Source organism: Trifolium pratense, linkage group LG2 (assembly GCF_020283565.1).
Source record: "Trifolium pratense cultivar HEN17-A07 linkage group LG2, ARS_RC_1.1, whole genome shotgun sequence".
NCBI lineage: Eukaryota > Viridiplantae > Streptophyta > Magnoliopsida > Fabales > Fabaceae > Trifolium > Trifolium pratense.
In genome coordinates this window covers 42,539,713-42,551,880 of record NC_060060.1, presented here as the reverse complement: position 1 = coordinate 42,551,880, position 12,168 = coordinate 42,539,713, and the positions used below count along the sequence as shown (strand labels likewise).

At 32.4% G+C, this 12,168-nt stretch overlaps 1 protein-coding gene across 1 annotated transcript; it reads left to right on the top strand.

Annotated features, from left to right (window-relative positions):
• Positions 1-6,990: 6,990 nt before the first annotated feature.
• LOC123907670 (transcriptional repressor ILP1) lies at positions 6,991-12,145 on the top strand. Its single transcript, XM_045958028.1, has 6 exons — positions 6,991-8,239; positions 9,133-9,300; positions 9,606-10,273; positions 10,451-10,739; positions 10,913-11,202; positions 11,561-12,145. The coding sequence occupies exons 1-6, from the start codon at positions 7,121-7,123 to the stop codon at positions 11,733-11,735; spliced, it is 2,709 nt and encodes a 902-aa protein (XP_045813984.1). The 5' UTR covers positions 6,991-7,120; the 3' UTR covers positions 11,736-12,145.
• The last annotated feature ends 23 nt before the right edge of the window (positions 12,146-12,168 follow it).

The window sequence follows — 12,168 nt, the reverse complement described above, 5'->3', positions numbered from 1 at the left end:
ATAAAAATTGTTTTTATATTTTTCCATATAATTGATGATCAAATTATATCATTTTTATAATTTTTTGTAGGGATAAAGTCAAATGATAAAAAAGATAAAATTGAAAATTATTTTCATTTGTAGGGGTGAAAGTATAAATGTTGGGGGTGTGAGGAAACTTTTTCTAAAATAGAAACATAATTTTTTCTTTGGCAAACCCATAACCTAAACAATTGCTAAATAAATAAATAAATTTAAGAAAAAAGTAAAATTTGGATATACATCTTATTTGGATAATTCTAATACATCTATAAATAGAATTGTCTATTTTAACGATGTACTAATACATATCCATATCGTACCAGAGTATTGCTTACGAAAGAGTATTTGCCTACGAAAAATCTTAAACCTTGATGAGTGAAGTTGAAAAAGGAAATAAAGAAGAAGAAAAGGAAATAATAATAAATTAAAAAGGAAAAAGCATAATGGTAGTAATAATGATTGTGCACCTTAAATTTTTTTTTTATCAATACAAAAGGCATTTACACAAAAAAAAAAAAAGAAGAGAAAAATTAGATATAATTATATCATACTTCTTTTCTAAGAAAAAAGAGAGCAGGATACCTTTAAATCCTAGTTCCCCGCAAAGAAGCACGTTCTCTATTTTCCACTTTTTTTAGTTTGTTTAATAGATTGAAATTAGGGATAACAATGAGTAGGGTATGAGTAAGGTACTATAGTATTTATCTCCATATCTGCAGTTTGAAAAAATATTCATACTCATCCTCATATCTGCGTGGATAATAATCTTTGTCCCCGTCCACATATCCTAGGTACCTAAGTACCCATATCCGTATCCGTTACCTGCATTTTTGCTAAAAATAAATCGATCGATTATAAAATATCATATTGTTTTAATATAATTATTTTTTTTAAAGATATTAATGTCGACTCATGAAAATTATAAACAAAAACTTTACTAATCTCGTGTTAAAGTTCATTTCTTTATTAACATATTCACATTGTGTTTGTATTATATTATAAATAAACATTTTTTATTAAAAATGTGTAATAGTTTAATAGTTGTTGTATTTTTTTAAATTGATATACATATTGTTATTATATAAATATATATATATATATATATATATATATATATATATATATATATATATAATAAATATATATATACATTATGTGGGTGGCGGGGTGGGTACTAAGGTACCCGTACAAAAACTTATTTTTTAGATTCATTGAAAATCTAATGTATCTAGTCAATAATATGGATTAAATACATTAGATTCTCTACAAATTTAAAAAGTAAAATTTCTCTTATATTAAGGAATAAGAGAGTATATATCAAGTAGACCCGCGTTCAGCTTATTGAGTAGTAAAAAAAAAAAGTAGACCACCATATAACCACTATCCACTATTGGGTTATTAAGGAAAAAAGAATGAGAAATTTTCACTAAACAAAATAAAAAAAATTAAATTTCTATTGTACGTAATTTTAATTACAAAAATATACACCATGTATAATTATTTTTTCTGTTGTCAATATTTTGTTCAATGATATATTTTGTAAAAAAAATTTAAATCCTATAATTAATCAACTAAATTAAAATGGAAATAATCAATTAAAATGGAATGTAAATAATGGTAAAACAATTCATTTTAATGGTGATTGATTAATTCATAAAATTTAGACAAAATGATTAATTTATAATCAAATTAATACATTTTTTCCGTATCACTTACAGCTTAGAAATCCTATAAATACCAGACATTAGTGGCTGACTCTGCATTGTAATCCTAAATCTCAAAAACTGAGAAAAAGAAAGAAAAAAAAAGAAAGATAGGAAGAGTGGAGCACTAGAGAAAAACATTTTTAAGTACCAATTATAGTTTTTTACCACAAAAGGTACGTTTTTGAAATTTATTTTATGTTATTTTTCTATTTTTCACTTTTCTCCATTGATTATAAGTTGAAGTTAGAAATTAAGCCATTGATTTTAATTTAAACTTAAATCTATTCTTCAATTCATTTTTATATGAATGTAGAAATATGAATTAATTTTATACCTTCGTAGAACCAGACACACACTTAACTATATCTGATATCTGTATTGATTTTTTATTGGCGTTCAGCTTATATATCACGCATTTATTTATAGCTACTCTTTTATGGCTCTTTGTTTGTCTTTGTAGAGATCTGATTGTTATTATTAATAAAAAAAATTGTTTTCTTTCTCTAATTGTGTGTAATATGTTTTTTTGAGGCGAAGAATTATGAATGCCACTTATAACTATATTTATGTTACTAATTTTTGTTGGATGATGAATTACGTACTATTCATTCATCAAAGGCAACCTAAATAAAACCTTATGAAAAATGTTTTATTTTTATTTTTGGTCAAGATGAAAAATGTTTTCTACTTTTCACTATATATTAGGTTGTTTAATAGATTGAAATACAAATTCAAAGGATTATCAAGGAAATTATCAAAAAAAAAAAAAAAAAGGATTATCAAGGAGATCACCTTTTATATATATATATATATATATATATATATATATATATATATATATATATATATATATATATATATATATCCATTAATGGAATATATTTTCACCGGTAGCGTGCTGCTATTTTGGAACAAGGCTTGATAATTGTTTTCAACGATTTTTATTTTATTGAATTCAACGAAAAAAGTTAACTCAATTTCTATTTTTATTTATATTTTCTTAATTACAAAAAAAATACCATATATATATACACCATGTTTAATTTCTGTACATTGTCAATATTTGTTCAATTATATATTTTGTAAAAATATTTTGTGAAACCCACTTTAAACGCAGACATAATAGAAATTGAGTAATATAAAATTATTAAAAGTAAAAAGGGAATTTAAACGTTAAAAAAATTTCCTATTTCAAAGAAAATCTAAATTGACGCACAACATATAATATTTTTTTTACCACCCGTATCCGGTCTACGGTCTACCAGACCGTCTAATCTGGTTTTGGTGTCAGTTCTGGTATCAAGTCCCGATCGCAGTTGCGGAGATCGAACCGTAGTCGTCAATCATCATTGGACCAACTAATGATTAATATCCACAAATTTTTTACATTTTCCATGTAGTAATTGTAGGTCAAATATATATATTGTGACCCTTATGATTTTTCAGAATGAAATGTTAGGTTCTCTTCTTTTAATCATTGTTCCAAACTCATTTCTTCCTCTACAACAATATTCTTAACAGATCTAAAACATTCATACAAAAAAAATCAGCAGAATGTCTTGGCTTGTTGGATGGATGACATCGTGCTTTTTTCCATGCGAAAGTAAGTTTTGTCTTATTTTTCTTTCGTCATTCATATTTTCTCCTTTACATCTTAAGAACCATTAGAAAAGAATAATATTCATGTTAATTATATTTTATTTTCTAAACTTCCTTATAGATGATCGTGAAAAGGCTCCAATATCATCTCTTATGAGTGAGAGAAGTATCACATTTGACAAGAGAAGTGAAAGGGCTCCAATATCACCTCTTACCAGTGCGAGAAATTTCACAATTGACAAGAAAGAAAACCAAACTTATAGTAGTATCGACAAAAAAAGTTTGTCATTGACAAGCACAAAATACAACAAGAGACAACTAGATAACAAATTAATAATGAAAGATAAATGTGTGGATGATGATTTTATAGTCTTCAATTTTGGGAAAGATGACAAAGGCGTGCATAAATCCTCGCTTCTTAAGGTATGTACTATTTTATATTTTCATATTTCCATTTTCTTGGAGTGGGGTTGGATTTAGTAGTAAAAAGTTTTAGATAAATTTGTACAATTTTTTGTTTTTTATAGAAAAATTAGAATTCTAAACAATTTAAATGCTTCAATTAAATTTATTTCATTTCTAAATATAGTTTTTTCAATGCGGCTTATGCAATTTTTGATATAGCCACTATTCAACAATGCTACCAACAATTTTCTTGTTAACGTCCACATTTTCTTTCGTTACAGGGCGAGGAGAAAGAGGATAAACTGAGAATATCTATTGAATCAAGAGGCTCTATTCAATCTGAAGACTGTGAATATGATTCTTTTTCTTTTCATGTGTAAGTCAATCTATGTGTTAGTACTTATTAACCACTTTTTTTATTAGAATATCTAGTAAATCAATCAATACCATAGATTAAATTCATATACAATGCTAGTTAGAGAGATTTACATTGTCAATTAATCATAACCGTCAAATTATCAAAAACATTTTCTTTATCCTCACGTAGGGGTTATCTTTCTCAGACCTGACCCCATCTTAAGTCATACACATTATTAGTTGTGATATATATATAGAACTTTATTGTTACATGTTGTGAAGTACTAGATGGGGATTTTTCTTTGCAAAATGCAGGTTAGATCGGGAATGGACCGGGAATAGATTGGAAGTACTAGATGACGAGGAGAAAGAGGGTAAACTGAGAATATCTATTGAATCAAGAGACTCTATTCAATTTGAAGACGATAATGATTCTTTTTCTTTCCCTGTGTAAGTCAATCTACGCGATTATTACATATTAGCCAGTTTTTTTATTAGAAAATCTAGTAATCAATACCATAGATTTAATTCATATACAATGCTAGTTAAAAAGATTTTACATTATCAATTAATCATAACGGTCAACTTATCACAAACATTTTCTTTGTCATCATAACCACATCTTAAGTCATACACATTATTAGTCGTGACGTGCTCACAGTATAATTTTTTTTTTTTTACATGATGACAATCCATGAAAATTAATCTCTTATATGGGTCGCGCGCAAACATATATATAGAACTTTATTATTGTTACATGTTGACATGTTGTGAAGTACTAGATGGTGAATTTTCTTTGCAAAATGCAGGTTAGATAGGGATTGGATTGGAAGTCCAGTACGCATGCCTAAACCAGAATGTCAACAACACCTAAAGAAGCATAAGACTCGATGTATTAGATTTCGGTTGTAGATTCTGATTCACATTCTTATCTTAATTAGTATAGATATGAAAGCATGAGGTGCAATTTTTTAGCTTTACTTTTGTGTTTTCGTTTTTCTCCAAGTGTGAATTGACCCTAAATTGAGGCCCCTTTAATTTTTAGCCCTATGCTATGGGCATGTTGCGTTGACCACGGGCGCACCTGCGGGTGGGGATAACCGATGCTCGTTGTGATGGAAGGATGTGATGATCCTCAAGAACAGGTGGGTTTTGGTTTTGAAAATTGGCTTCATAACCACATTTTAGATTGTTGGTAATGGAGATGAAGATGCTTCTTTTTAGCACGGTTCATTGGGAGACTAATTCAGAGTTGGCCTTTAGTTTATGGTTTACCAAGTTAGTCTACTATAGTATGTCTATGTGAACAATCATGCATTTAATTTTGTTCAAGGAAAGAGTGTGGAAGAAATTGAAGGGGTGAAAAGACAATTTTGTTTCTTATGTAACGAGAGAAGTGTTCATCAAATCGATGATTCAAGTAATTCTCACTTATATCATGAGTTGTTTCAAGTTGCCGGATAGTTTGTGATCAGATTGTAGGCATGATTTAGTAAGTTCTGGTGAGGTAGTAAACAAGAAGAAGGCTAGACATGTCCTATGTAAAGAGAAGAAAGGCTGAAGGATGGTGAAATTTGAATTATGAAGAGAGCTTTCTTGCAAAATGCATGTAAAGTCACCATTTTTTCGAGATACAAACTCAATTTTATGCGACAAAATTCAATTGACTATTGAATATTGATTATATAAGTTTTACATACTGAAGTGTTTGGTTGATTATAAATTATCTGTGTAATCACATTCAAACTTACTTCTTCTTTGACCAAAAAATTATTGGCAGGCTTATTTTTGTGGTTTTTATGACAACTTCCTCTTTCATTTTGTGATTCAAGTACAGCTTCCTATGTCTCAAATCTATGCTTTTTTTTTGTCCTACAATTACCATTTTTGTTGTTTCAGAATATAAAAATTACAAGTATACATTATGGGCAGTGCAGTGCCTGATTAATGGGTTCTTCCAAGAGTAATTGATATAGTGGTCAAGGGAAATGAAGGAATAAAATGAATAATAAAGTTGTAAGAATTGATTTTGGTTCATCGCAGAAGTTATTATTTCTTGCTTAAGCTAGAATCGATTTTACAAGATAGAAGCAATTTTATAAGAGACAACAAAACATGCTTTGCATAAGAGAAGAATTGTGTTTACAGGTCGGCCAAAAACTTCGATAAAATAACTTATACTATAAAGTATAAACTGGCGGCCAAACAGGGCGCGGATGTGTGTATGTAATGTATTATGTAAATTTATGTAAAAAAAATTTAAGAAATTAATGTTACAGTATTTTTATTAATAAAAGATTTTTGTTGCTAAAAAAATGTCTTATGTTATGGTAAGTTTGTTAATAAAATATTTTTACTGCAAATAAAAAAATCAAGGATATTGTTGGTATTATGAAAAGTCGACACAAATTTTTTTGTGTTATCTTTATACATATATACATATGTATAGATGTATAGATAGAAAAGTTTTTAGATTTTTATTAATTAAAATTGTATTTTTTATAACTGTTGTTTCATTTATATTTTTATAATTGTTTCGTTTTGTAGCTAGTTCCTAAGTTTTTAATTTTTGTCTATCTTGAATGAAATGAATTAATTTTATTTGAGTAAAAAAAAAAAGGCTTAATTGTAGTTTTGGTTCTCTATTTTCACTATTTTGCAGTTTTTGTTCACCTATTTTAAAATTTGATAGTTTTAGTCCTCTATATACAGTAATTTTTAACTATAAATTGACAATATGATATGTTTTAAACGACGTGCCATATGATCTGACGATTAGAAAATACTAACACCGATGAAATTATAAGAAAAATTCTTGATAAGATTATTTTAAAACACATTGTATCACCGGGGATCAAAACTTTCGAATTTTAAAATATAGTACCAAAACTGCAAAATGGTAAACATAGACGATCAAAATTGCAATTAATTGTGTTGCATATTTTTTCCGGGGAACAAATTCACTTTTTCTTTTCCCACATAAAAAACTGCAGATAGCAATCACATCTCTCGCACTCTCTACTTCCACCACCATGTCCTCCGCCAAATCCCGCAATTTCCGCCGCCGTGCAGACACAAACGACGAAGAAGAAACCACCACCTCCACCTCCACTCCCACTCTCCCTTCCAAACCCTCCGCCCCCCCAAAACCTAAAAAATCCCAAACCCCCAAACTCAGCTTCGCCGACGACGAAGAAACCGACACCACCGAAACCCTCCGTCCACCACGTTCCTCCAAACCCTCACACCGTTCCAAACCCTCTTCTTCCTCCGCTCACAAGATCACCACTCACAAAGAACGAATTTCACATTCCCCTTCACCTTCCAATGTTCAACCTCAAGCTGGAACCTATACCAAAGAAGCACTTCTTGAACTTCAGAAGAATACACGAACCCTAGTTACTCCTAGCACTGTTTCTCGTCCTATTTCATCTGATCCTAAACCTTCTTCTGAACCTGTCATTGTCTTAAAGGGTTTACTTAAACCGAAATCAGATTCTGAAGAAGATCATAAGGAAGAATTTGAGGCTAACTTTGCTTCTGTTGGCATTCAGAATGATGGGAAAGACTCGGATATACCGGATGAAGAGACTATTAAAGCTATTAGGGCAAAGCGGGAGCGGCTAAGGCAGGTGCGTGCGCCTGCACCGGATTATATTTCGTTGGATGGTGGAAGTAATCATGGCGCTGCGGAAGGGTTGAGTGATGAGGAACCGGAGTTTAGGAGCAGGATTGCTATGTTTGGGGAGAAGGGTGGAGAAGGGAAGAAGGGTGTTTTTGAGGTTTTGGATGAGAGAGTTGATGAGAGGTTTGGGGATGTGGTGGTGGAGGAGGAGGAGGAGGATGAAGAGGAGAAGATGTGGGAAGAAGAGCAGTTTAGGAAAGGATTGGGGAAGAGAATGGATGAAGGGCCTTCTAGGGTTGGTGGTGGTGGCGATGTTCCTGTTGTGCAAGTTGCTCAACAGCCCAATTTTGTTGTTCCTTCTAGTGCAACTGTGTATGGTGCAGTTCCAAATGGAGCAGCAGCAACATTGGCCAATACCAGCATTGGAGGAGCAATCCCAGCAACACCGGCTCTGGATGTCATCCCTATAACTAAACAGGCCGAGATTGCGAAAAAAGCTTTGCTAGACAATGTCAGGAGGCTTAAGGTACCAATTGCTTATAAATTCATAGTATCATACTGTTTGTGTATTAGGCTGAGCTGTTTGTTACTTGTCAGATTAATGATAGTGATTATCTTGTGCACATGGTATTAAAATTTTATTTTTTTGATTATGAATTATGATCTAAGTGTTATTGATTAAAATAAATAGTTAAAAGTTAGCGAGTCATTTAGCATATCATATGAGTAACTTTGGCATCAAAAGAACCGTGTTGTGGTTTTCTTGGTCAGAAAGAATCAAATTTGCCTAGTTTGGGTCTAGGGGTTCTGGTTATTGATCAGATTAATCTTGTTGATAATTAGATCTAGGGTTTTAAGTTACAGTTTCTGCCATGTTTGCATTGTGGCTATTATGGGTTCATTGCCCGGGCTGGCTAATTGCCAACGTGGTTTGCATTTTGCAATCAATGCGTGTGATGTGATTGTGGCGGCGACCATTGCAACCCAGATGCTGAGGCTGTATCATGTGATGCGGTCTGCAATTTAATCCCTTGATTACGTATGATAAAAGAATGGCTATGGTTGTGGAGGGGCCAATAATATAGGCTTAACTTGCACTTTGAAATTATGTTTGTACTTATTTAATGCCTTGATTACGTATGATAAAAGAATGGCTATAGTTGTGGAGCGACCAATGTCCAATAATATAGGCTTAACTTGCACTTTGAAATTATGTTTGTACTTAAATGGGTCAAGTACTCAAGTGGAGCTTGCAAATATTTATGATGTATATGCATAGTTAAATAGGTAAGTGCATATTTTCACACAAAACAATGCCTTGGAAATGGACTTGCTTTTGTGAAATGCATATAACTTTGTCTTCCTGGGGATTGCTATGTTTTCGTAACTGCATTTTTGTGTGCCCTTCACAAATGGCAGGAATCACATGGTAGAACAGTGTCATCATTGAACAGAACAGATGAAAATTTGTCCGCCTCCCTTTTGAAGATCACTGATCTTGAAAACTCATTAGTCGTAGCTGATGAGAAGTACCGATATATGCAAAAGCTCCGAAATTATATCTCAAATATATGCGACTTTTTGCAGGTAACCATATTTCTTGCATTCTTCCAAGTTCCTTTTTTCCTTCTTGTAATATCACTAGCTTTGCTTCTTTTGTTCTATATATCCTTCTATGTTTTGCTAATGAGTTAACGAAGTAGCTATATTGATTTTTATGGTGGTGGAAATGTTGTGGAGATATGCCACCTACACTGTTTTTTGGCTCAAGTCCTTTGATTTGTTTTTTGTTAACCCGTATTTGTCTTTGTTATGATTTATGAAGTTTCTTTTGCTATGCTTCTGCGGGTTATTATTTATTGAGGCTGATATCCTGTGACTTTAATTTTCAGCATAAAGCTTCCTACATTGAAGAAATTGAAGATCATATGAAGAAACTTCACGAAGATCGAGCATCGGCCATTTTTGAAAAAAGAGCAACTAACAATGACGACGAAATGATTGAGGTAGAAGCAGCTGTGAAAGCTGCAATGTCAGTTTTAAGCAGGAAAGGTGACAATGTGGAGGCTGCCAGAAGTGCAGCTCAGGATGCATTTGCTGCTGCGAGAAAACAAAAAGATTTTCCAGTGAAGTTTGATGAGTTTGGTAGAGATGTAAATAATGAGAAACGGATGAAAATGAAAGTGATGGCCGAGGCCCGTCAACGCAGGAGGTCTAAAGCTTTTGATTCTAAAAAACTGGCATCCATGGATATAGATAATCATAAAGTAGAGGGTGAATCGAGCACCGACGAGAGTGATAGTGAGAGCCAAGCATATCAGTCACAACGTGATTTAGTGCTGCAGGCTGCTGATGCGATTTTCAGTGATGCTTCCGACGAATATAGTCAATTATCCCTGGTCAAAAAAAGAATGGAAGAATGGAAAAGAGAGTATTTGTCAAGCTATAATAATGCTTATATTTCATTAAGTCTTCCAATGATCTTCTCCCCATATGTAAGATTGGAACTCCTGAGGTGGGACCCACTGCACAAGGGTTTAGATTTTCAAGATATGAAATGGTATTGACCTATTCTATATTTTCCATTTTTAGTATTCTTTCTTGAATCTTTTTAGGGTAATTCTTAGCTCATTGACTTGATTTCCTTAGCCACTTCATTACACTTCATGTGGTTATCTTTTAGCTTCCTTCAATTTATAATATAGACTTTTTCTCTTATTCTCTCTCTTTTATGTAGGTATAAATTGTTATTCACTTACGGTTTGCCTGAAGATGGAAAAGATTTTGTTCATGATGATGGAGATGCAGACCTTGAGCTTGTCCCAAATTTGGTGGAAAAGGTTGCACTTCCTATTCTCCATTATGAACTTTCCCATTGTTGGGACATGCTTAGTCAACAGGAAACAATAAACGCTATTGCAGCTACGAAATCGATTGTGCAACATGTGTCTCATGAAAGTAAAGCTCTTGCAGAATTGCTAGTTTCGATTCGTACACGTCTAGCTGATGCTGTTGCTAATCTTACGGTATGCTCAATTAGCATTTACATTACTAGTTAGTAGACAGTATATGACATTTGTTTTGTTCATTTTCTGTTGGTTTGCATTGTGATTTTTATACTATATATTGGGTTTGTAGAAACTAGTAACTAGAAACAATGAAATAGCATTTGATGATAAAATTTCCATCTTGTTTGTAGGTCCCTACATGGAGTCCACTAGTACTTGCTGCTGTTCCAGACGCTGCACAAGTTGCAGCATATCGATTTGGTGTGTCTGTTCGATTATTGAGAAATATTTGTTTGTGGAAGGATATATTTGCAATGTCAGTGTTAGAGAAACTTGCTCTAGATGAGCTTTTGTACGCAAAAATTCTACCTCACTTTAGAAGCATATCAGAAAATGTTCATGATGCAATAACAAGAACAGAACGGATTATTGCTTCCCTATCTGGCGTTTGGTCTGGCCCAAGTGTCACCGGAGACAGAAAGTATGTTGATAGTACTGTCAAAGTTGTTGTGTGATTACATTTGTTTCTTTTGAAAAATACATTTGCATATTATTTTTCTTGATACTCTTCTTAACCATGTTACTGTCAGCTATTCATTAAGTGCCTACCTTTGCATCAGGGTTAGTGGGATTAGAGTAGAGGTTGTAGCTTTAAATTAAACTTCTTCCTAATTAGTTTACTTTGTGGTTATGAAGTTCTTTAACTCAAGTATGATCTCAAATACTGTGCATGACCGTATTATATGCAGTACAATAATAGTTTTACCTCTTCATGTGTGTTAATATAATTTTGGTCTAATCTAATACTGCCTGTGTCCTTCTCTATTCTTAAATTGCAGCCGCAAGTTGCAGCCTCTAGTGGCTTATGTGCTGTCACTTGGAAGGATTCTGGAGAGAAGAAATGTACCAGAGAGTGATCTAGCTCGTCGATTAAAGAAAATACTTGTGGACCTCAATGAATATGATCATGCTAGGAACGTGGCCAGAACCTTCCATCTCAAAGAGGCATTATGAGCTAGGGAATTTTTGTTTTTCATTATACATGGTCTCCTGGTATGCCTGGGAGTTTGACCCAGTGTTAGCCTTCTCAAGTGAGTGCTTCAGATAGCCTTTTGACCTTACAATTTTTTTATCAGGAGTATGCTTTATGACTTGCATCTTTCACTCCTAGAGTCAGCTAAGTCTATGAACTTGCTGGAATATATGAAACTAACTGAGGACCTTCATTGTTTCCTTTGTCACCACAATGAGTATGTCTTACTAAGAACCAAAAATGCATATGCATCATCTCACTTTCTGGGTATCTTGCCACTTCTTTCTTCCATTGCTATAACTAGATCTTTGAAGAACAATAATAGTAAAATTTTTACTCTATCCTGTGATTATTTAGATTACATCTGATATGAAAATAAAAATATGAAAAACTTTCTTGGCCAGACTTTCCTAA